Raw genomic sequence first — 27,746 nt, 5'->3', positions numbered from 1 at the left:
TTAAACACGAAAAAATAGGAGAGATACACATATATGTACGTACATTAAGTAATAAATTTGATCAACTGGTGAAGATCATGATGTATGTATTGGCCATGGACTAGCTTGATCATCATCTGCCGTCATCTAATGGTTTCATGACTTCGTTCGTCATACTTTCAAGCCCAACTTTTGTGATGGTACTAGAGGAAGAACCATTGTAGACATCAATGTTGAATGAGTGTGTAGGTGGCCCAAGTAAGTTTTCAGTCTCCTCTGCATAAAGATTAGCCTTTGCCCAAGGATGTTTTCCCATAATTCTCAATCCTTCTAATTCCATTGCCACTTCCTTCATAGTTGGCCTATCCTCCCCTTTTACACTTAAGCACAATTTTGCAATATCAGCAACTTCATTTATCGCATTAATATTGCCATCATTAACAATTTGATTGTCAAGAATTTGATGCAAGCGATCCTCTTTTACTGCAGAGTTAAAGCACATTGCCAAATTTCTATCCTTTTCCGGCCTATCAAAACAAAGTGCTTTTTCACCTGTCAATAACTCTGCCACGACAACACCAAAGCTGTAGACATCACTTTTTTCTGTAAGTTGGTTACTATAAAAGTATTCTGGGTCTAAATATCCAAAAGTCCCCTTCACCAATGTTGATAATTGTGTTTGATCAACAGGGACCAAAATTGAAGTTCCAAAGTCAGCCACTTTTGCTGAATAGTTATCATCTAAAAGTATATTTGCAGTTTTCACATCCCTATGTAAAATCGGCACCGAAGTTGAAGAATGCAAATATGCAAGTGCCCCTGCAGTTTCTGATGCTATCTTCAAACGTTTTTCCCATGAGAGCGAGGATGATAGGTTTCTATCATGAATGTGACTAGAAAGAGTCCCATTTGTGATGTATTGATAAACTAGTAATGGAACTTCCGTTTCTAGACAACAACCTAACATCTTAACCACATTTCTATGGTTAATTTGTGTAAGCACAATTACCTCATTTATGAATTGCTCAATTTGGCTCTGATCACATATCTTTGATTTCTTAATGGCAACAACTTCGTAATCTGGTAGGACTCCTCGATAAACAGTTCCATAGCCTCCTTGACCAAGGATTCTGCTCTCGTCGTAACTATTGGTAGCTTTTTCTAGTTCCTCAGCACTAAAGATTTTCGCAACCTCTGTAGAAGCTCTATAATTTGAGAGTTTTTGTTGTAACAATATGCCTCCATTTTGTTGGAAAAATTTCTCTTTTAGCTTGATGAGTTTTCTTCTTTGGAGTCCAAAATATATTGAAGAACCTCCCATGAACAATCCTATGAGGCCAATGCTAATAGCTGCACATACTCAAACATGTTATCTTTGTTTCCATAAATATAGTTCAACAAAGTTACTGCGAATCAAATAGGTAGGTAACTAGCTCGTTCAATACTTTAGTTCTATATGGGCAAATGCATAATGGGTGAATCATACTAGTGTTAAAAAAACATAAAACAGAAAGAATAATGTTACATCACCATCGAGCTCAAAGGCACTAGATACCTATAGATATTTAAAAGAATCTAGTGCATTTGAGCTCATTGTAAAATTTGTAGACTAATGAGAGAACGCGTCAAGATTGGAAGGTGTATTACACTATAAGAAAATTGCTTATTTGCGATCAGTTAATTTCAGCGAAATGACTATTTGTAATTAAAATTAATTGCGAAAAGTCTTTTGGTTGCAATAAATTAGTCACATGAAAAGACCATTTTTCTTGTAGTGATATTAATACCTGGGTGGTTTTACACTAAGTCTTGACAGCAGCAACTCCCTTTATTTGAAACAGATCGAGATCCATGGAATCGATTACATTTTGTTCAAAGTAGTAATATTTAAACTAGCACTAAGTTCCTTAATTTAGGTAAAGAGAATCACATAAGTATACATGAAATATTTTAGGTCTTACCCAATATATATAATTAAGTACGTACTAGATCTATTCGATCCGCTTCTATTCTGGAAGTTTGAGGAGGAACCAAAGGGACTCTAATTCAATAAATTTTTGAGTTGTGCTCTTGTTTTTATATCAAGTCTTAAGTCTTCACTTAACTCTTAAAAATAACAAGAAAAAAGATAAAATATTTAATTAATAGATTTTTATATTACTTTTGATCTACTGGTAGTGTTAGTTGTATATATATTGCTTTTATTCTCATGATTGTCATCAACAAGTTTAAAGGTAAATATACATACACAAAAAATGATCAGAGTAGAATATTAATTAAGATTTTAAAATATTAATTACTCTTGTTGATTTCAGTATCTAGCAAGACATATCAATGTCCATGCAGCTGGCATCATGTTGACCAAAGAGTATCAATCGCGTGAGAGAGAGAGAGATCATGAATGGGGTCCAACCATGCACCCATGTACGTAATTAATAAAGGATTAGTTAAATACCAATTAGTAGAAAAATATTGGTTTTATAAAAGAATATAATGCAATATACCCACACACACACACATTAATATTCTGCCTACTTACCGAGTGGAATAATGATATTAATCTTTGATCGGTTGGCCGGAGCTTTAAGTCTGCAACTTGTTGATCCGTTTATGATCTTCGCATCAACTTCGTATCCGACGCGGCACGTACATGTAAAACTCCCGTTAATGTTGTTGCATGTTGATGTAGTAATATTGCAGGGTTTCGGATCTTCTTCGCACTCATTAATATCTGAAACAGAGCAATAATACAATATTAATTAAGTTCGATCGATGCTTCATTAGCAAACCAAACGCACATGATCATGAGTTCTTTCGAACTTCAAACTACTCAAATCTCAAGAATAGTTTCATGATTCTATATAAAAGTTGTTTCCTTTAAGATTTTGGAGAAGCTTTTGTTAGATATGCAACTCATACGTACCTTGGCAACCATCAGAGAGGTATGGGTTTCCTCGATAACCTTCTTTGCACTTGCAACGATACCCATCGACCCCTTCTGGGGGAACATCACATAAGGTGTTACCCCCACATATGTATTGATCTGGCTTGTTCGGAGCAGTTTCACATGTTTCCTTACCGAGTGCCCAATCAAAAACCATTGGAAAGGTCTCATTCCCTTGCAGGCTTTTAAGATAACTAGAGGAGAAATTGAACATGTCATCCTCTTTAGCCACAAAAGCAAAGCTGCATGGATTGAATTCAGAGACACGTATGTGATTGTAATAGCTACGAGCTTCCAAAGTAAAGTTCTTCAATCCCTTTGGGATGTCAACCTGGCAACACCCAATCCCAGTGCAAGATCCATTTTCGACATTTGTAAGACTTTTGCATATAGACATGCAGCCTATGGAGAAGCTTTCATTGTTTCGGAAAGCATTGAGATAAGCATAACTGTCGCAGCCAATGGTGAAGAACTTGTTTTTGGTGTTGGAAATTGTGAAAGCCGGGTAGTTGATCGAGGGGTTGTTACGCTCATGTACTGGCTTACCACTCTCGTAACACTGTTTGGCTATATACATCAAGATGTCAAGCTCGCCGTTCATCGAAATGTTTGTGACATTCAAATTTGCACCGGTTATTGGTTGGGGACTGCCGGACGAATTGTCACAACTAATCAAAAAATCATCATTTAGGGAGCAATCTTTAGTTGTACCAAATGGATATGGAACTCGAACATTTCCACACCGATTCAGGCATTGAGGGCTCAGGGCTATGGGAAATTCTACAGCTGCAGCACCCATTTCGGACAATATCACCGCAACACATGATATCACTAATTCCAAGAACATCCTACGCAAACCCATTGTTTTTCTCAAGAAAATCTTCGCTTCTCAAACTTCTTGTTTTGGTCTCTTGCAAGACTTCACATAGATGGAGGCATAAAGGATAAATCCAAATAGAGTGGACCATATAATATATTAATATTTAGAGTTATGAAAAAAAAAAAATGTAGAATATCAATTAATATTATTTTATGTTAGATGATGTGGAAGCAGGAGCGGATGTACCAAGGCCCCCCAAAAATTTTTAAAATTTTGATTAAAAATTAAATTTTGAAAGACTTTTTTATACACTATATAAAATTCAGAATTTTCATAACACTTAAATTTTGAAATACTAATTTTTTTATAAGATAGACTACATAAAAATTAATATTTGAACCCCTAACTGCTATTTTTTTTAATTTGACCCCTCAAACCAGATTTTCTGGTTCACCCGTGTGGAAGGGATCATGCCGCGTGTTGAATACATATATTATTTCTAGATCATTGATACTTTTGTTGCATTAAAACTTACAGTAAAGCTAGCGTGCCGTTTGTAGCTTTCAGCTGCAAGTGACTGTTAGTATAAAGTTAGTGTTTATTTTTTTATTTAATTTTTTTATTTATATATTTTTATTATTTTTAAAAAATATAAAAAATACGTTAATATATTAAAAATTATTTTTTTAATTATTAAATAACAAATTTATTATTATTATTTTTTTTTAACAGAACGAACAAATAAAACGGTAAACTTTGTGCGACAAAGTAAATTTTTCCTAAAACTTATCGGATGCAGAAGGGGCCTGCACAAGCCGTGATTGATGTGGATTTTTTTTTTATTGTTTTGAAAAAGATTGATGTGGACTTAAAAGGGAAAAAAGTATTGTCAAAATTTAAAAAATATTTTAATCGTAAATTTATAAATTAAACTAATTTAATATAATACGTTAAATTATAAAATTATTTTTAATTATAAAATAAATTTAACAAATTTTATAAATTTATATCAACTTATAAATTTACTTTATATAATTTTTTTATATTTGTATCAATTCTCATGCAAAGATATTTAAGCTTAATAAATTATAACAATTAATGGTGCTTTCTCACTTTTTTTTTTATTATTTAGGTACTCAAAAATTCATTAATTGAATAATTAACAGTGCCTTGAAATTCTAATTTTATTTTAATTTCATATATATATATATATATATATATATAATTACATTGGAAGATTTATATATCCCCTTTGTATAATAACTCAAACAAGTAATTTGATTGGTGATGATCAGTACTACGCATATGCGGTTGTCAAAGCCATGTGCTTTTGGTAGAATAAATTAAATTTAAATACTAATTTCATACCGCACGCTATGAAATTACCATAGTATTAGCATATTTTTTGTTGATAAAAATAAATCAATTGCAACGATTTTTCGTTGTTAGTCAGTTATCAAAATTGTCTGTGAATGGCAACGAAATACTTTTTCCTCACTAATAGTCTATTTTTGCAAGCTGGACTTTTATTGTTTCTATTTGAATTTATCGTCCTCGCTAATGTCTTGATCCTATTAACATGCTTGGCGGATTGCTATTACTTATTTTATTTTCAACAGATACATTATCATAATATCGCTAAAGACCGTATTTGTGGTGGCAAGTTCATACATAATATTTATATATATAGTTTGTGATGAAAGCAACACACCTTGGAGACTAGATCAAAGTCGTCTATTAATTTCAGATCCGTACGTCCCTTTCTATTGCATGCATGATCCTACCATTAATCAATCATCCATATTTGAAAAGTCACATTACATATATATATATATATATATATATATATATATATAATGTGAGGTGAGGTGGAACACCTCATCCTAGTCATTAACCATTTGAAATTCTAACTCTTGAGCTCTAACCATTCGAACATGTTTAAACCATGTTCGAACAGAATCTGGATCGAGGTCCAGCAATAGCTGAGTAGACACAGTGGCCATTGAAATGAAAGGAATCTACTAATTCCTTTTGTTTCTTCCACAAATAATACATACACAAGGCCATAAATTGCAAAGAACCATTCTGACCTTGTGTTTTCTAGCTCTAGAATACTAAATCTATAAATAATATGAGTTTTTTAATATCTTTTAAAACTAAATCAAAATAACCAAAAAAAAAATACATTGAATTGGTACCTTTTGAATAGTTATATTGTTGGTCGACGGTAGCGGTGATACGGCCTGCGTTTGATCCCTTTTTGAGTTTTGAACGTACAAAATGACAAATGTTCGATCGATCGAATAACCAGGCACCTCTTATAGTGTAGCACCATTCGAACGCATTTATGCAGCATTCGAACATACATTCGAATGTTAAATTCTTTTGTTTGAACCGTTTTCTGTTCAATTGGGTGTTTGAACGTTAGTGCCCCTTAATTTGCATATTGCATATTTTTTTAACTAATTTCAAATATAATATAGTAATATATACTATACTAATATCTATATATTATATAATAACTATATATTATATAATAATATCTATACTATATCGAACGTATGTGCCCTTCAATCATGATATAATAGTATTATACACTATAAGTATGTATTATATTGTAATACTATAGTGTGAAAAATTATTTTCCAGAGAAAAATACAGCGTAATTCCAGGGAAGTAAAGTGCGTGGTGGGTATTCATGCTTGAAGAGTCTGCTCTCAACCGTTTTTTTCTGAAATCGATCGAGTAGGAATGGGGTCAGTACTTTCTATTTTGACGGAGGAGGTTGGGAGAGTATTTATTCACGGTGGTGGGTAGAGTGGAGGATGGAGGAGATGGAGGAGAGATGGGCACATATGAAGCTAATTGAGGAGGAAACTGTCCAATCGTGGTGGAAATGGGGGAACAGAAACAGATGAAGGAAAAAGAGATAGATACAAAGTGTTGTGGGGAAGATTTTTTCTGAACGAAGGATCGAGAGGGAGATAGTGAAGACAACAATGTAAAATATATGGAAGGTGGGGAAGCCGATGGAGTTTAGGGAAATTGGAACGAATTATTTTGTCATTACCTTTGCTAAATCTAGTGACAAGAACAAAGTTTGGATAGATGCTTGTGGTTATTTGATAATTTCCTGTTTGTATTAAAGAATTTTGATGGGAAGACTCAAACGAGTAGACTATATTTTGATGAAGAATGTTTTTGGATCTAGATGCATAATTTGCCTATGGGATTCATGAATCAGGGGATGGGTAAACACAGATAGGTGGTACGATCGGGAAAGTCATAGAGGTTGATGTGCAAGAAGATCGCTTGGCCTAGGGGAGGACGTTAAGAGAAAAGATAGAATGTGAGCTCAAAAAGCCTTTGGCCAGGGGAAGAATAGTGAAGATGGGAGGGGATTGACTCTGGATCCCTTTTCAATATGAGAAACTACCAAAAATTTGCTTCAGTTGTGGGAAGATAGTGCATGATGCTCAGGAATGCACAAATGAAGGATCGAGTGAGAAACAATATGGTCTGTGGCTAAGAGCAACAATTGATAACCGAAGAAGGCCAGAGAGGAAGGGGAATCAAAGACAGGATACTAAAGGTGAGAATACTTCTGATGGTCTTAATTCATCTGTTGGTTTGAGAGAGAACTCGAGGGAAGACGAGGAAGTGAAAGGGATGCAAGGTGTTGAAGGGGTGAGGGATAAAAGAGAAGGGATTCTAAGGGAATTGGAGGTAGGGGAGAGGAAAGAACAAAGAAGGTTGGGGATCCCATTGGGATCAAGAGAGTGGAAGGGAGTGAGGAGGTTGGCAGCTTAGGTGTTTGTATTAAAGCCACTTTGAGCCCAGAGGCAATGTTAGTTACGGAGCTACAAGGAGTTGAGAGGGGGGCTTTGTTGGAAGGTGAGGACGTGGTCATGGAGAGAAGGGACCAGAGAACTATAAAAGAGAGTAAAAAGAGCAGCGGTGAAATATTATCTGCTGCCATGGGAACAAAACTTACTATTGATGAGAAAGAAGGGAAGAATGTGGGGAAGGGTGGTGAGAAAAAAGCTAGAAGAGAGGAAATAGAAGACAGTTGATAGAAAGTGTACCTGAGGAGACGATTAGTTCTGTCATTCAAGACAAACTTTGTGCCAGCTGATAATGAATATAAAAGGAAAGTTATTTTCGAAAAAAAAAAAATACTATAGTGTTAGTAATACTGTAGTGTTTGTGTTATTAATACTATAGTGTTAATGTTAGTAATACTATACATTAATATAATAATACTATAGTATTAGTAATATTATAGATTACTAACACTTAAGATTACTATATACTATATATTAATACTATAGTATTACTAACACCAACACTATATATTAATATAATAATACCATAGTGTTAGTAATACTATAGTGTTAGTAATATATATGGTGTTAGTAATACTATGGTGTTAGTGATTCAAACTTTGATAATTCAAATCCAAACCTAATTGCTTAAGTTTTAGCCTATTATGCTAAAGGTTCATGCGTATCATACTGAATTTCCGGCCAACTTTGCTAAAACTCCAAGTCTAACTACACAAAATTTTCAACCCTATCATACTATGATTGAAGCCTATAATTCTAGTACCGTACTTAAGGGACTTATGAATTTAACTAGAGTCGTAAAATCTCTGATACCACCTGTGGCACCCTCAACTCCCGCTTGTGTTTTGGGAGAAATCGTGGTGCCGAGATGTCAACCTCAAGGGTCACACACCCCTGGTGCATACTAACGTCAAGTGTGTGCATACATGCAATACAATATTATGCAGTTAATTTGCAACAGAAAAATAAAAGGACAGTCATTAATTCTAACATTACCAGAAATTAAAGCTACATCACCAAGCAAATATCCATAAGCCACAAAGTCTACCATATTATGGCATAAAAATATTACCGTCATTCGAATAAGTTAAATCAAATAATAACACTTAAATGAAAGGGGGAAAGGGCCCAAAATCATCACATCCTTAGTCAGAACCGGATCTTCGTACTCGTACCCATCCTCTACATCAAAGTCTCCGGTTCCGTTGAGTGGAACCACAAGTGGGGACACCAGAATGAGATTTCGCAAAATCTTAGTAAGTGAAGTCAAAACTAACACCCAAAATGCAAGCATGTGGGAAAATAAGAAATTACGCAAAAATGGGAAATTCAGAGAATTATGAAGTTTACAAATTTATAAAATCACAAGCACATTCTCAAATCTCACACAAAATACTACGCACCCGAAAATTACATTTTTTAATGTTTTGGAAATATTCATTTTAACATTAAGGTATGCATCCTGGTCTCCCATATGGACCATCCGCACATTCATTTTAACATTAAGGTATGCACCATATTCACACCATGGCTAATGCCCGTGCGTGTGACTTCATAACGAGTGATACCCAGCTCTACGCTTGGCATGTACATGACCAGACATCATCTAGTCTCCACCAATAGAGAGGCAACTAACTCAACCAAAGAGCGTTACAGTCTTGCTAGAGACAATTGTCCCCTGGCGACAAACCATGTGGGAGGTCACACAGTTTTATGCACTTTTGAGTGACCTGATGAGCTCGCCGAGATAATAACTCATCTAGGCTTGGGGTTGTGATCCACACAAAATCCATACAATCATTTTATTAAGGCATGCACCATGGTCTCCCTTAGGGACCATTCGCACACTTTGGCTCCCATCGGGCCACGGGTAACAACCATGCGTGTAACTTGATAATGAGTGATGCCTAACTCCACATGCTAGCCACTAACTCCAACACAAACCCTACCACCTCTGTAGCTCAAAACATCCATCTTCAAGCGACAAAAGGTACTGAAGTCGAGCCCGACTTTAGTCTCTCATGTATAGCGCCCTCAATAGCACATAGACTAGGCATCTCACAACACTCATTGCATTGGGAATATCTGGTCTCAGACCTTGACAAATATCAAAGAGTTTGCTATTGACGTCCCCTTCTCTGATCTAGGTGAATGATCCCACCTCCTGCTGATAACCTGTTCTGGCTTTGATCAATGTGCCCACCTCCTGTGCAATCTCAGCTTCCTCCCTTAAAGCCCAATCAACTTCTTCTCAGCTAACTCCCACTTGCTTGATATTACGTCTCACAAGATTTCACCTTTGTACCGTGGTTCACCACCTTCTTTAAGCAGGACATAGTTCAAGGTAGGTGACCACCATGGAGGTGTAGACATACCTGGAACACCAGACGCTCTATTCCCGTCTCTCATGCCTCTACTCCACACTGTGGTCTCAGGAGATTTCTCTAGGGTTAAATGAGGAACTGCAAAACTGAATCACTTTTGCTTCCCCCATCTTGTTAGCATGACCAAGCCTACTCTGTTGCAACTTTGCATTTACCTTCACATCACTAGACCCTGATGTCAAATATAAAGTGTCAGACTTCTTACCATGCGCCAAGACTAGCACACCCTCTGTGACCTTCCATGCTCCCAGAAAACGATATTGTATGATCGCTGTTGTCAAGCTATCCCATAAAGATCAGGCTTTTCTTCAGATCCAGAACATGTTTAACTTGCTGCAATGCCAACACACTCCTATTCGGAAGTAGCCACTCTCATTACATCTAGTGTCTCTTCATCAGTCGTGTACATCATCCAAAAATGGCCAACATCATAGTTCTACATCATTGCTAGATGTAAGGTGCTATGAAACAAAGCCTTGAATCCATCACTCAAACATCAACCAGACTGTGTACTGAAAGAACTAGAGTGTCCTATATTTCTTCAGCACCATGTTCACAGCATCATCCACAATACTTTCCTGATTCTGGACACCTCTCTTGATGTGGCTCAGCTTCCCATAACTCCGACAAATGATTTGCTGCCCCAATCGTCAAAACTCAAGGCCAAACCGGTACCAGAAAACTCCCCGAAGTCTTTCTTTTGTACCTCCTTAGGATGAATAATGTCACCTACATCATCGTAACTGAATTTCATCTTCTTGGCTAGACTACTTACCATCATCCGCATGGTCTCCCAACTATTTGGCAACGATGCCAATAGAATCAACGCGATGCACCTTTTCATTCGCCAACGGCCTTTCATACATACCTAACAAAACTTCCATGAGATCTGATGTGGTTCTCTCCTTTAAAATGTTGTGCACCATTGATCTAGACAAGGTGAGCCAAATAACCCCTAGAATCTATCGATCTAATAGATTCCACATAGTTTCGTCCATGCTTTCCAGCATCTTTCCCAACAGAGGAAGGTGTACCATTTTTCTATAGAGATGATTCTCAATTTACATCCTCCAATAACCAAAATCTTTGTCATCAAACCTCTCAATTTCAATCGTCACGTCTTCTCCAGAAATCATTTAGCCCCGAACCCTAGGAACCTTAGAGCTCCGATACCAGTTGTTGTAGAAACACTAGAGCAACAACGCCCACACACAACGATATCGAGATAGACAGTTAAATAAATGCAGAAACATAGGAATTAAGTGTGCACACACACGACATACAGAGTATTTAACTTAGTTCAGCAACGTGTCTACATCCATAAATCTACAGGAAATTTTATTCATAGGAGATTACAATCATACCGTGCGTTACAAGAGCAACACCATACTCACACAAGCTCAACGTTCCTCTCTATATTTTTCTCAAACTGATACATTTTTATTCTAAAACATATATATAGCAAACAGTGCCAGGAAACCCTAATGCGGCCAAACTGGGTTATTCGCTTGAGTGAAGTGTCGAGCACGCCTTGAGCGAATAGCTAATCCAACAATGGCTTGAGCGGAATGTCAAGCAAGCCTCAATGGAACTCTTTTTCCGAACCTTGCTCGAGCTCATCATCGAGCAATCGTCGAGTAAACTCTCTATCTGAGATTCACTTAACCAAACTATCAGGCGTACGTTAAGTTTCGCTCGAGCGACAGTAGAGCGAACAATTTATTTGCACTTTTCCAACTTACAAAACAAATCAAGCTCCATAACCCAAGAGTCAATTTAGAAATGCAAATCGTAGATAAGTAAGATAGTTAGGGTGAATGCATTATATATTTTTAAAGAGATATATATATATATATATTAATTTGTTAATTATGAAAATTCTGATACTCATAGACCAACATGAATTCTTAGTAATGCTCATCTAGTCGGTGACAGATAGGGAAGGGTAGTGGGGCCCCGCCCTCCTCTACCTACCCTGCCTCTGCCAACGATGGGGAGGTGGCGGGGCAATCCGCTCCAATCTGACCACCCATGCGGGTGCAGGGGACGGACGGGGCTTGGGCCCATTCAACATTAGACAAAACGACGTTGCTTTCTCCAAAACAACATTGTTTTGTTTAATGCATAAATTCACCCCCTTCTCGACTCCCTTCTCTCAGACTCCTTTAGCGCTCTCTCTCTCTCTCTCTCTCACGACCTACATGGAACACTAACCTCTCTCTTAACCTCTCTCACTTGTCTTAGTCGCCTAAAACCATCATCGTCACTAATGTCATTGCCCTCGTTGAGTACGTGTCCCTCCTACGTCTTCAGCTTGTAAGTATCCCAAGGAGCCATTAATTTTTATAAAAAATCTACACAACTTCTTAATATTCACACAACCTCTACACACCATATTTTTTTAATTTTTATTATTTTTTTCTTTTATCAAATATTTAATATATGAATAATTAATAGAAAAATTGAATTAGTTTAAAAAGAATAAACACAAAAAAAAAAAAAATTTTAAAATATTAAAAAATTTTAAAATTTTTAAAAAATATGATGTGTGGAGGATGAGAGGTTGTATAACATTGCTCATTTATGTGGTTGTGATGATGTTCATTATTTAATAAAGTTTTATAAAATTATTGTAAATTTAGTATTTCAATTCGATATATGGGTTTCAATTATATTGAAACTATATATGAGTTTATTAAAACTCATAAACTAATTAGGTAATCATCTTATATCTCATCTATGAGATCAAACCACGCCCCACTCATTTAGTAGGCGACAGCAACATATAGTACGTGGAGGTTTAGAGGATTGGTTTGTTTTTATAAATAAGATGGGATAAGATAAATTAAAATAAAAATTAAAAATTAAATAAATATATTATTAGAATATATTTTTTAATATTATTTTTATTTTAAATTTTAAAAAAATTAATTTATTTATTTTATTTTATATAAAAAATTTTAAAAATTATAATAATGAAATAAGATAAAAAATTATGAAAATGAACAAAAAGCAGCTTTGACCTAGCTATATAATTTAGGCCGGCTTTGTCCTAGTTAGTTTCCACATACGATGTGTTACTGATAAAAAGTTTTATAAAAATCAACTATACCTAGCTAGGCCGGCTTTGACCTAGCTATATATTGTAGGGCGGCTTTGTCCTAGCTAGGCTCCACGTACGATGTGTTTCTGTCACCGACTAAACTAGTATTAATTCTATTATTGAATTTATACCTTCTAATCATTGAGTAGGAACCTATATAATAGTATTTTTTATAATTCAAATGTCTCCTGTGATAAATTAATTGTTAGTCTGATCAGAGATAATTAATTACTTATTAATACTTCTCATTGAGTAGGAACGTAACATTCTTGTGCTTTATTTTTGAGATCTTTCTAATTTCTACTCTTAAGCTTTTCATATTCAGTTTAGATTATATTAGAAATATATATTTAATATTTGAGAATAGGACGTGATCGACACTAGTGATCCGGATGCATGCATTGGTACTGGTCGAAACTTAATTAGGCCGAGTCAATATATATATTAATGGCATTAAGTAATATGAAAGTTGATGTAAGGTCGTGAGTCGTCACGTAAAAACAAAATATAACCAACATCACTTCTTTTTCAATCCAGACGTACGTATCGAGCAAGTTCGTATAGACTTTTGTTTACAAAGTTGTCATCATTTCTTTGTTTTCTTTCGAGCTAAAATCAATTCGAATTGGATTTTTCAGACCTTTTACGCTAGCCTGCAGCATTTTTCATCCCCTTCTTCCCCGTGGTTTGTATTGGCGTGGGCTTTTAGGGTGCTGCATGCAACGAGCTATTCTAGTCATCATTATCTTTAAATCACACTTCTCATTTTATTTTTTATTTTTTTCTTTAAATAAATATATAATCTAAGAATAATTAGTAAAAGAACTAAATCAATTTAATAGAAATAAAAAAAAATTAAAACAGAAATAGTGTGTGACGTAGAGATGATGTGTAAAAAAACCCTACTTGAAATATCAAGTAATGATGTAAAAAAAAATCGAGAAACTGGTCAAACCGGCCCGTGGTGAAACCGGTCTAGTTTTGGACTGGTCCGATTCGAAACCAGTTTTTGTAATGAAAAAACTGGCCAGAACCGGTTTTAGGCTTTTAGATCCGGACAGGACCCGTTCCAAATAATAATATTTTAAAATATTTTTTTAATATTATATAAATTATAATTATATATAAAATAATGTTACTATAATTTATAAAATAAAAATTTAATCTTAAATATGAAAATTTAATTATTCATATGTTTTAAACATAATTTATATATATATATATTAATAACATTTTATCATAAATTAATTTAAAAATAACGAAGTTCTCATTACATTAATTTGTGGCGGAGACTGGGGATAAATGGCTCGGCATCTTTTCAAGAGTCATGGCCAGCCACATTCAATCAGCTTTTAACATACCAGTCAAATTTCTACTGGAGCAGATTTTTCTATTGCATACTTTTGCGACTTTTTTTTTTTTTTTTAATTTTTGTAATAGATATATTTAGACTTTTAGCAGTTTTTTTTTTTTTTTTAGTATAACAGATTTTTATAATAGTAACAAATTTTGGAATAAAAGTATAAAACAAATTTTTTTAAAGTAGTTTTTTTTCACAAATTTATATTTTATTAAAACCGAAAAATTGGACTGAACCAAACCGAATGTACGTTTAGAAGGGCACCCGTGCATAATCAATTTTTAAAAATATAAAATCAGTACATACCGATTTGATCTTAAATTTTATCTAAAACTAGACAGGACCGGACCGATTACACCCCTAATAATATCAAGCCATTATTACTTCGAATATGGGTAATTAAAGATTAAAAAAAAAATCATTCCTCAATGTTTAATAAACAGCTAGAAGCTGATTTCATGTTGACTCCATCCTAGTCTTGGCCAAGATGTGTGGCGTCATAAGTATCTAATGTAAAATCACTACTTGTTTCAAAAGCTTAAGTTGATAGTTAAGAAGATGTAAATTTTATTATTTATTTTGTATATTAACACTCCTCCTCTCGTTTGGGTCAGGCTCACTCTCAATGGGTGGCCCAACACGTGGAATATTTAATTAAATGAGATAGAGTGTAGAGTTAGAGCTCAAACTCAGGACCTCAGCTCTAATACCATGTGAAATCAACATTGTCCCAAAACCTTCAGTTAATGAGAAGAGATAGATTTTATTATTTATTTTATATCTTAACACCTAACCTAAATAATCACATCTAGTTGTGATTTTGATTTGGTGGTCAAGATACAAAGTGTGTTTTTCATATTTTGAAGTACGATGGGAGTGTAGTACTGAGACAAGCTTGAATCTCTATTTCATTCTTTATATTTGTTATTTACTTAAAATCTAAAAGAGTTGGTGTGATATGGATATTTATTATCAAATTGCTTACTAAATCAAACCTAGCTAATTGCTTGAGTTCATCAATTCCTATTACTCTCTAGATCACAAGATGTGGGATCGATACGTGTTCTTTGTCAAAATCTTATATATATTTCATGTGTATGAACTTGACATTACAAATACGTCTTTACCGATATTACGACAATGTATCTGTCGAAAATAAAATAAGGGATAGCAACCCGCCAAGCATATTAATAGGACGACATTAGGGAGGTAGATCGACTATTAGCAAGGAAAAATCGTTGCAATTAATTTTTATCAACAAAAAACTGACTATTACTATACTATTTCAAAGTGCACGTTCAGTACGAAATTAGTATTATTTAAATTTTCTTCCACCACGAGCACATGACTTTGACTACTACCGAGTACGCGTAGCGATCACCAACCAAATTACTTGTTCATGGAGTTATTATCCAAAGGGGGTATAAAATCTTCCAATGTAATTATTTATATTATTATATATATGAAATTAACATAAAATTCACTACAATAAATCAGGTCTTTCCAGCACTCAAAATCGTCGCAAATACATATAATAATCGCTATATTTGATCATTTTTGGCTATTTATAAATCGCCACAAGTTCAACGAAATCCTAAAACCATTTTTTATCAATTTTGGCGATTTTAAAAAATCGTCACAAAAAACTACTATTTGCAGGATTTTAATATGTCGCAAAAGAAGCAAAAATCGACGGAAATATGTATCGTCACAAAAAGCCATATAAATCGCTGCAAATAACACATTACTTTTCCCAATGATTTTATGTAGTGCAGAAATAAACCTGTATGGCAGGTACAAAGAAGTGACCTAAATTAGAAACATTGATTCTGCACCTATAGCAACACAGGAACTCATTCAATGACAGGAGCAAAAACTAAGTGAAACTAGCCCAACAATAAAGGCACAATCATCAACTTGGCATGAAAGAAAAATCTAAGGAAATACAGAACATAATGCACAAAATCTCAATATAAATCTCAAACTATTTAGGCAGCACATTCTGCTGCAATGAATCACACAATATAAAATCATATATCCTTCATTTGTTTCTTTGGCTTCCACAACAAGAGAATGGGATTTTCTTCAAGATGGACTTCATCAAGTTTTATGAAGCTCACTATAAGTTGATATACTCTTCTACAAAATTTAAAAAAAAAAAAGAAAAAAAAAAACATTGTACTCAAACAAAATAAATGCTATAAAATGGTGTGAGTAAGCTGTAAAGTGTATAACCCATTTATGCAAAATAGCCCTCAAACACATGGTTCATCTCCTCTAATTTGCATACTGGTGATCTATTTCCTATCAATCTTCTTGCACTAAAACCTAAACTATGCAGATGGTTGTTTCATCATTTCATAACTCATATCCCAACTTACATGAATATTTACCCACAAAACCTGGAGAGTACCATCGTGATAGAACTGACCCAATTATGTGTCCCAACTCAGTGTTCGGCTAGCCATCTCAGAAAAGCTCCATGAATTGCTGTGATACCTCTGCATCAAGTAACAAGCATTAATTAGCATCCAGCACCATTCTGACCCAAGGGCTTAAGCACAGAATTATTATTCAATTTTATAATATAAAGACTGATGCTTCTAGAAGATTTTATCCATATTAGGTTTTTATGCTGTCATCTATTAATGATGACGATGAACTTTAGCATCCATCAGAGAATTGTAGTCTTGAAGAGTGTGGCACACACTCGAGAACTTAAAAGTTTTATTAAATCTTGAAAACCATTTGTCTATAAGTAAACTTTTACTAAATTTGTAATAATATTTCATTCAATACACAACATCATAAAAGGTGCTGCTACTCAGCCCTCAAGTTACCCCTTGTGCATTTTTTTTTTTTTTTTTTTTTTTATAAATAAGAAAAATTGCTATTTTTTTAATGTTATAAAAACACACATATACACTAGTGGTAACTTTTTTAAACATTTAATGTGAAAACAGTGGATAGATTATTATTTGTTAGAGAACCTAAGTAACAAACCAAAGGAAGAAACACATCTAATGTGAAACACATCATTTAATTATCTCATTGTTTCCAGTAAGACCCTCCAAGCCCCAAGAAAGAAGTTGAATTGAAATGAAAACTTTGGAATAAATTAATAAATGTCAATCAGAAAAACTTTACAGCCTGCAATAAGATAGAACAAACAGTTACCTTAAAGCTTTATATTGAAAACACCTAGAATGCTCATATAATATTTTAGGTATCCAACTGAATACAAGTGTCTCTCTACCCCACCACCAATACATTATAAGATGCCCTAATTTAGTGCTAGCTGGGTGCTTTTTGTACTACTTTTACCCATATTATCCTGGAAAACCCATTTTAAAGTAGTATTATAAAATACTGAATCCAAGGGCAAGCGGCCAGTAATATAGCATACATCTAAAGAATGAGAAAGAATAATTATGAAAGATATATAGAAAGCAAAAAGTAAGAAGAAGAAGAAATGAAAAAGTACTGATAACTTACCTGGGCTGTAACAGTTTCATTGGACATTAAATGACCAACAAATACCAAGTGACCAGTTGGTGGCAAGAGCAAGGCACATTGACATAAGCTACAATATCTATCTATATATATATTATATATATATATGCATATCCCTAATCTCAAGATTTTTATGCATTTTTATGTTTTTAAAAACCTTTCAAATATATATCTAATGCATGGCATGCAGCTTTTTGATTAAGAGTTTTCACCTTGGCTAAAAAATATTCAGATCAATTCATAAACTTTTCATTGAAATCTGTCAACACAACCAATCTTTTGGGACGCACACAAGGATCAATATAACACTCATTCTAAGGGTACTGAATTAATTACATGAATGTAAAGACAAATGTTTGGATATATAGTAAATTTTTTATGTGGCTCAACAAGATGGGAGTGAACCCCATCTGACCCAACAATCTTACCTATCCTCAAACATGTGTTGATGTGAGTAAATTTTTGTTCTTTTTTCATCCTGTTCTTATTTGGTTGGTTGGTTGCTCAAAAAAGAAACTAACAGGGCCATGGATTAGCAATTCATGTTTTGCACACAATAAGTTAGGTGAATTACTAGACATGTGGCTTTAGCATAATGAGCATATCAATATTAATTTGATATTGATTTGAACAATTAAATATCAATATAATTTCCCTTTTAGGAATAGTGAGCATCCATCTTTCTTCAACGAATCTGCAGAAAATGAGCATGAATGTACTAAAGCTGCTGGATGTCCATGGTCGTGCAGAAAATTCTGCTATGCACTCTGTTTTGCTTCTTCAACCAGTCCATTTCATCTCCAATTTTCATTGGCATCTTTTGCTCAACCAAAGTTATTTGTTTGTATGAAAAACTATTGAAAACAAGGGACAAAAACCAGCCATCTTATAAGCTTTAGCTCTTCATTTAATTTGGTTCCAACAAGTTACTAAAAAGCTGTCAAATGCCATTTTAACGGTGAAATTTCCAGATTTTTTATACTTCCTTGTTCTCTTCCATTTGTAAGTAAATTCCTATCATTTGTACATTCTTAACCCACGATCTTCATATATCTTTCATGTAGAAAACTCAATGGCCTTTATTGGACAGCATGCATGCTATTAGTTATTTTCATGAATTCCATTAGAATGCTTGAAATGAGGAGTTTTAAAGTTTGATAACTATAAAAAAAATCATATAGTCTACTTAACCTATATATTTGCACTCCGATTTATAAGAAGCAAAATCTTCGTCAAAATACAAGAGTTATTGACTATAGTTGCACTTCGATTTATAAGTAGCAAAAAGCCCAGAACATGTCTGCCTGCACAGGAGTGCATAAAAGATGATAATCCATAGACACTTGCAAATGTGATAGAGGTCAAATGCTCAAATGTGGTCATATAGTCTACTTAACCTATATAGACTATAGTCGACACCAACATTATAATTAATAGGAGAAAATATAGAAAGACGAGACACAAAAAATACATATAATGAAATTGTATGATGAATAGCATTACAAAGCAATCTCTATAAAACAGTGCCTGTATTTATTTATTTTTTGCACCCTGGCAGGAAAAGAGAGAATAATAGAGTGGGGTTGGTGGGCACGCATGGCCAATATGGGAATAAGTAAATATCTAGAGCAACTTAGCATCAACCAATGAAGCTTAAGTGTATAAAAATTTTAATGAAGCAGCAATCAAGAACCCAAGTTCACAATATTTTAACTCAAGTCAGGTACTTTATGTATGTATTTTATGGTTGCAACTTAAATAAAGAACCCAAAATCTATAGTAACTACACTAAGAACTGCACCAACACTAACCCCAGACTTGTTGAAAGGGAAAAAACATAGTTGAGCAAGATCATTGAACTTAACAACAAAGAACTCTAAAAAAAACACATTGGCAGGAAGCATTCACAAAAAGTTTTAAGGTAGGAATTATTAAAGTTGAAACAAAAAGGGGAAGTTGAAATTGGTTGGTACAGGGGATGGTCGGTAAATCACCACAAGAACATAATAACAAGACTAACAATAAAACGAAATAACTACAGGAAACAAAGATCACACGCAAGACACAGAAAACCAAATGGTTTAAGTCAAATTGACTCTGAGAAGAGAGTAGACTCAAAATAAAAAATAAAAGCCTAAAATCAAGATTACTCTCCAACAAAATGCAACAAAAAATAAAAAAGAACCTAAAATTATCAACGGGACACCATACAACACTACAATCTAATGGTAAAAACCCTAATCCTCTGTTTTCATGAAACCCTAATAGAAACAATCTCCCAAACATGCTAAAATCGATAGTCATTGTATAAAATCAGACTGATAATATAGTATTCAAGAAAAAAAACTTAAAAGGATAAATAGAGAGAGAGAGAGAGACGAACGGAGAGAGAGAAAGAGAAAGAGCACGAGAGAGATGAACAGAGAGATTGAGAAAGAGAGAGACGGTCACTTGCTAGGCTAGGCGGCGACGGCGACGTCGACGTCTCGGTAGAGGCATAATGTGGGAAGGGACGGCAGTGCACAGGCTCGGGGAAGATGGTTGAAGTGGAGAAGGGGGTACAGTGATAAAGCGTTTTAAGACTTGGTAAGGCTCGGGGGGGGGAACTCAAATGTTTAGTGGGTTTTGGCGCCCCAACTCAATCCCGTCGATTTTATCCCGTTGGTAGTAGTTTTTTAAACTTGCGTCGAAAGTTCTCGCCGTTAAAAGGCATAAAATCGCTGCAGATACATAATTTCGTAGCCCACCGTGTTTAAATTGTAAAAATGCTGCGGCAATTTTATTTTCGTTGCAAAAGCATACTTACTGCGGCGATTTTTTTACAGTAATTTTAAAATCATTGGGAAAAATCTGATTTCTTGCAGTGGATTAATATCATTATTCCGCTCGGTAAGTAGGTAGAATATTAATGTGCATGCATATATATATATAATTGTATTATATTGTTTTTTAAAACCAATATTTTTCTACTAATTGGCAATTGGTACGTAATTAACTAATCCATTCACTAATTACATGGGTGGTTGGACCCCATTGATCTCTCTCTCACACGTGCACACACACACGCACATATAGATAGATAGATACCAATTCTTAAGAATTTGGATCCCGACTTGGTCAATGGTTGTAATGTCACAAGCCATCATGCATTGGCCTCTTTGCTCAACATGATTGCCAGCTGTATGGACATTGATATGTCTAGATACTCATGAAAACAACAAGAGTAATTAATATTTTAAAGTCTTATTATTCTACTCTGATCATTTTTTTTTATGCATATTTATCTTTAAAATCATTAGGATTGGTCTATGCATATGTATATGAAAAGTCATATTAGCATAATATGACCCTAAAATCTTTTACATTGGTTTATACATATCCAAATATTTAGCTACCTATGAACAGTTCTTATCCAAATTTGGATAACCACTATTCACCCTACAAATCATATTTTAATAATTATTTATCTCTATTCCCACTCTCTCTCTCTCTCTCAATCCTTTCTTTTTCTCCATTCTTCAACAACACAACAAATCTTCACTTGCACATTCATTTTCTTATTATAATATATTATATATATATTTTTTCATTTTATTATATTTTTAATATAATATATAAAAAAATTATATTTTTTATTATTGCATTTGTATTATTAATGCCAAATGTATGTAGTGGATGCTAATTGCAAAATATATATATAAAAAATTGATTTTAACAAAAAATTAATAATAATAAAATAATAAGATTTTATTATTATTTTGTCTCAAATATGCATAAGCCAATGTGAGAATTTTGCTTGAATGGCAAAGTGGATATGCAAAAGAGGTGATTTTGTATATGCATATGCCTAGACCAATGCTAATGCTCTAAACTAGTTGATGACAATGATAAGAATAATAGCAATATATATACAACTAAAACACTAATTAATAAAACTCTATTAATTAAATAGTTTATCTTTTATATTGTTATTTTTAAGGTTTAAGACTTAAGATTACTTCTTAGAATATGAGATAAAAGTTGAAAGTTGAATAAAATATTATGTTAGAATATTATTTTTTAATAATAATTTTGTTTTAAAATTTAAAAAAAGTTGAATTGTTTATTATATTTAGTGTAGAGATTTGAAAAAGCTGTAATGATTATAATCTCATCTTGGTAACCAAACCCAGCCTTAAGATCACTTGATATAAAAGCAAGAGCAGTACAGCTCAAAAAATTAATGAAGTAGAGTCACTTTGGTTCCTCCTCAAACTTTAGAACCTAGAATATATAGAAGCGGATCGAATTAGACTTAATTATATAAGGGTAAGCCCTAAATTAATATTAAATGAACTTAATTAATGCTGGTTTAATCACTACTTTAAACAAAAAGTAATCAATCCCATGTTACGTTTCATTTTCGGTTTTTGTTTTATTTTTGAAATATGGTGTCATAGATACAAAAGGAAATAAAGGGAGCTGTTGTGCATGTCAGGACTGAGTGTAAAACCCAGGTATTACACCTTCCAAACTTGACGCGCTTTCTCAATAGTCTACAAATTTTACAATGAGCTCAAATGCACTAGATTCTTTTAAATATCTGAAGGTATCTAGTGCATTTTGAGCTCGATGGTGATGTAACATTATTGTTTCTGTTTTCTATTTTTTTAACACTACTATGATTCACCAAATATGTATTTGCCCAAATAGAACTAAAGTCTTGAATGAGCTAGTTACCTACCTATTTGATTCGTAGTAACTTTGTTGAACTATTTATGGAAACAAAGATAACATGTTTGAGTATGTACTGCAGCTATCAGCATTGGCCTCATAGGATTGTTCACGGGAGGTTCTTCAATATATTTTGGACTCCAAAGAAGAAAACTCATCAAGCTAAAAGAGAAATATTTCCAACAAAACGGAGGCTCATTGTTACAACAAAAACTCTCAAATGATAGAGCTTCTACAGAGGTTGCAAAAACCTTTAGTGCAGAGGAATTGGAAAAAGCAACCAATAATTACGATGAGAGCAAAATCCTTGGTCAAGGAGGCTATGGAACTGTTTATCGAGGAGTCCTGCCAAATAATGAAGTTGTCACTATTAAGAAATCAAAGATTTGTGATCAGAGCCAAATTGCGCAATTCATAAATGAGATAATTTTGCTTACATAAATTAACTATAGAAATGTGGTTAAGATGTTAGGACGTTGTTATCTAGAAACAGAAGTTCCATTACTAGTTTATCAATACATCACAAATGGAACTCTTTCTAGTCATATTCAAGATAGAAACCTATCATCAGCACTCTCATGGGGAAAACGCTTGAAGATAGCATCAGAAACTACATGGGCACTCGCATACTTGCATTCTTCAACTTTGGTGCCGATTTTACACAGGGATGTGAAACCGGCAAATAAACATTTAGATGATAACTATTTGGCAAAAGTGGCTGACTTTGGAACTTCAATTTTTGCCCCTCTTGATCAAACATAATTATCTACATTGGTGAAGGAGACTTTTGGATATCTAGATCCAGAATACTTTTATAGTAACCAACTTAAGGAAAAAAGTGATGTCTACAGCTTTGGTGTTATTGTGGTAGAGTTAATGACAGATAAGAAAGCATTTTCTCTTGACGATCAAATTGTCAATGATGATAATATTAATGCAATAAATGAAGTTGCTAAGCAAAATGTTGCTTAAGTGTAAAAGGGGAGGATAGGCCAACTATGAAGGAAGTGGCAATGGAGCTAGACGGATTTTTTTTTTTTTTTTTTTAAAAAAAAAAAGAGCCGGAAGCCACCCACATAGCAGCCCCATCCCAAATTTTATTAATAAGCCCTCACTTGTGGCGGAGGAATACCGTGGTTACATCCCAAAGCCTAGGGGCTACAAATATAAAATAAACCAAAACCCAGGGCTCCAAAAAAACCATAAACTCAAACACAATACAGTTGGTACCCAAAAAGCTAGAAAAAAACTAAAAATTCAAAACCAAAAACCTGCAAGAAAAAATCTGCACCAACAAAGAGTAAGAAAAATTAACTGAGCGCAACGAAAAAAAACCATACCTGTAGGTAAACCAGTGCCCATAACCCACTAGCAACGTCTTCAAGCTTTCAGAATATAGAAGGATTGATAATTAAGGGAAAGCATCCATGGGTAAAGTCTGATCTCTATAGAGAAGAGACAGAATACTTGCTCGGGGCTTCAACACACTCTTTCAACATTGATATTGACAATGGTGCTTCTTCTACCCTCACAACAGTTGGGTTTGAAAGTATAAGGAACCAAGCCATGAAATCATTATATGACGGGAGATGATGAACTAGTCCACGGTGATCAATAGATTTATCTTCACCAATTGAAGAACTTTATTACATGTAGATATAAGTATATCTCCCCTATCTTTTCATGTTTTATGTCTCAATTTTCGTGTCAATATATGTATATCTCTCCTATTTTTTCATCATGTGTTATGTCTTAGTCTTCTTGTTGTATGCCTTCCTTCTCTTTTCTATAATAAGGCTTTGTTGCAGGTAGATATACCTTAAAAGAATTTTTTTTTAAATGATGATATCTTTCATTCTATTTTTGTTATCAGTATTAATTAGCTATGTTACTTTGTTACATATGTCTACATACGTTTCTTTGTTACATGTTTATACACATGACATTACCTAGCAAGTTTTGTTACCAACCCAACAGATTGTCATCAATTTTTGTCTATCCATATTTCATTACAACTAATATTATCCCATGGATTAGGCAAGTTATCTCCCTAGTTACGTACTTTCTTTTGAGGTTTGCATCATTTTGGGAGATAGCAACGAGTACTATATGAGCTCGTAAGTCAAGTACGGAACAAGCCTTGTCTATGAAGCAGAATGACCTTGTCTTGTTTGCTTCTGGTGAAGCTTCTAGCACTAGATAATTGGCATTCTTGTATGGTAGGAATACCACCTTTTAGGTCGACTGTTACATAGGAGAGATATTGAAGCCAAGCCATATAAAGGCAAGCAGCCCTTATAGCAATAGCAAATGTGGCGCCCCCGACCCCCATGTACAGGAATACGGGAATCGAGACATCCGGATAATGACAACACGGTCACGCATCTCAACGATAGTGTCAAGTGTGTGTACATGCAACAGTGTACAATAAACAACGTAGTGGATAATTAAAGTAAGTCAACTAAGTACCAGAATTTTTAATATAAATTTACATAAGTAAAATGTTTAAAAAGAGTTATACAACTATCCCAAAATAAAATATAATACAAGGCCAAATACAAATACGAGCGATCCCAAATCACTCCTCGGGCAGAGCTGAATCCTCAGGCTCACCCTCAGCTTCATCTGCTTTATCATAAAACGGTACCATAGGTAAGTATAATCCAAACAACTCACGAGAATAAAAATGCATTAATGCAACCAACATGCATGCATATGATGAAGTATGCATTATTCTTAAAACAACATTTTCCTTGAAAATGAATATTTTTCAACACACGCCAAAATCCCATTTTGGCCCAAAAATAATAATCCATCATTTTTCTAAAAAATGACCTACACAAAATCCTTTTATCCAACACACACTATTCTCCCAGAAAATAGCCCAAATATCCATTTATCCAAAACTCGCCATTTTTCCAGAAAATGGTCCATTAACCAATTTTACCGTATGCACCATGATCTCCCCTAGGGACCATCCGCACAGCCTGGCTCCTTTCGCCACACCACGGGTAACGATGGTGCCTGTGACTTCGTGATGATCGATGCCCAGTTCCGCGCCCAGCGTGTTCATGGCCAAACATCCTCTAGCGCCCGTCAACAGAGGGGCCACGGAGTCGACACGAGAGCGTTACCATCCCGTTGTCGCCCAGCAACAACCCAGGGGATGTCACTCAGTATATTCCGCTCCTGAGTGACTAGAGGTGCTCCACCGAGATAATGCCTCATCTCGGCTTGAGGTCATGACACACACGCACCCAAAAATCTTTTCACATGAAAACCCAGTTTTCAATAAACACATGAACATGAATGTAATTACACGAAAATCTAGTTTTCTTTACAAACATGATCATGCATGCAAATATATAATGTACATGAAACAACGCAATATCCAATATCCAACAATTCACAACACAACCCAAACACGCAAAACAACTTCATCCTCCAATCCATCCGACCCCCTTAGTCCTCGGATTCAGTCCGGCATAACCAACCAGTTCACAGTAAAATGAGTTAGTATAAAAATACATTTAAATCACAAAAGTTCTTTGGGAAAATACTTACAGTGCTATAATATAATTTTTGAAGGATTATGGAGCTACAAGAAGTGGCAACATAACAACAGAACAATGCCAAATCCATTGTGGCCGTGGGTCTCAAAAACTTACTTTGGAACGGGTACAAACAAAGACCCAAGATTGCTAGGAAGGGTTTAGGGATGTCGGTAAAGATAATGGTGGTGGTGATTGGCCGTGGGTGGCAGCGTAGAAGGCGATTGAAGACCAAAATGCCCAAAATGGAAATATTGATGGTGGGGCTTCACCGGTGGCGGATCAGAGCTAGGGTTGGGTGCATTAGGTTGCTAAGAGGTCAAGGATGATGTGGTGAAAAAATGGTGGCTAGAGGTGGCGAAGGACGGGAATGAGCTCTGAAGCGAAGGACGGGAATGAGCGGAATCAATGTGTTCCAATTTATGGCTTGCACTAACCATCTAATGGACCACGGACTAAACGGCCATTGCCTAAAAGGATAGGTTCTTACACGTGAACAACCCCCTGTCCTTTGTTTTCCAAATGGGCATAATACGTAGAAAAGTGGGCCACGGCCTAGCCCCCACTTATGAAGTTAATTACAAACTAAAGGCCACAGGCCTACTCCAGCTACCTACCCAAGCCCACTATTACTTCAGCCGACGACTGTAAACTGAATGTGTCACGTAAAAAAAATGTATAGAAGGAAAATGTTACTATACCCCCTAACTTATACCACTCAATTTACTCTCTTGAGTACGAAAATACTACTGTAATTAGGATAAATTGAGTGATATAAATTAGGTGGCATAATAGCTTTATCCATGCATAGAATACATGCTAGCAAACCACCATAGAGAGATTGGTGACTCTTCTTGCTCGGCTCTTATGAAGCAGCGCCAGTCTGGAATTAAGATACCACCTTAGAGTGTGGAGGCGCCAGCTTGGGTGGCGTGCTGATTGAAGGTTGTGTTGTTTCGGCTGAAAGAGAACTTGAGAAGATGGCTCACCGACATAAAGCTTTGGGCTCAAAACGGGGTAGGAACTTAAATTAACCCTCGGGTTCAGTCCAATTAATTATGTATGCATAATATATGGGTTTTGTATTCTGAAAGTGAGCCATAAAGTATAATGAGCCCATTTGGTCATGTGTACAATAGATGACCCAGCCCGATTGACTTGAACTAGTCTATAGTTCAATGGTGTTTCTAACATGGTTATAACTAAGGACATTTTTGTAACTATATATAGTGTAGGACTTGCACAAAGAATCTCTTCCATTGTCGTTGGAAATAATTCAAGAGTCATTTGGATTGAGAAACACTCTCATTAATCAATATCATCTCATCATTATAATTTTTCTAATTTTTTACACAAAATATAATAAACAATTCAATTTTTTCAAATTTTAAAACAATAATAATATTAAAAAATAATATTCTAACAATATTTTATTAAAAACCATATCTTCTTCATCTCAATCTCATTTCAATATCCAAACAACTCCTCAATTAACCTTGCACAAACAAAGTGGTTAATTTTGTAAATTTTAGGT

General features: G+C 34.6%; 1 protein-coding gene and 1 long non-coding RNA gene across 2 annotated transcripts; both read right to left on the bottom strand.

Annotated features, from left to right (window-relative positions):
- On the bottom strand, positions 1-3,785 carry LOC109010823 (putative wall-associated receptor kinase-like 16). Its single transcript, XM_018991742.2, has 3 exons — positions 2,903-3,785; positions 2,519-2,710; positions 1-1,329 (listed from the first exon to the last, which is right to left on the bottom strand). The coding sequence occupies exons 1-3, from the start codon at positions 3,783-3,785 to the stop codon at positions 113-115; spliced, it is 2,292 nt and encodes a 763-aa protein (XP_018847287.2). The 3' UTR covers positions 1-112.
- A 12,617-nt stretch (positions 3,786-16,402) lies between these two features.
- LOC109010813 lies at positions 16,403-20,539 on the bottom strand. The gene is made up of 2 exons (XR_004798037.1): positions 20,332-20,539; positions 16,403-16,936 (listed from the first exon to the last, which is right to left on the bottom strand). It is a non-coding gene; the product is annotated as an uncharacterized LOC109010813 (long non-coding RNA).
- Between the last annotated feature and the right edge of the window lie 7,207 nt (positions 20,540-27,746).

The sequence above is a fragment of the Juglans regia genome, chromosome 13 (assembly GCF_001411555.2).
Source record: "Juglans regia cultivar Chandler chromosome 13, Walnut 2.0, whole genome shotgun sequence".
In the NCBI taxonomy this organism is placed as follows: domain Eukaryota; kingdom Viridiplantae; phylum Streptophyta; class Magnoliopsida; order Fagales; family Juglandaceae; genus Juglans; species Juglans regia.
This window is presented reverse-complemented; position numbering and strand designations above follow the sequence as displayed.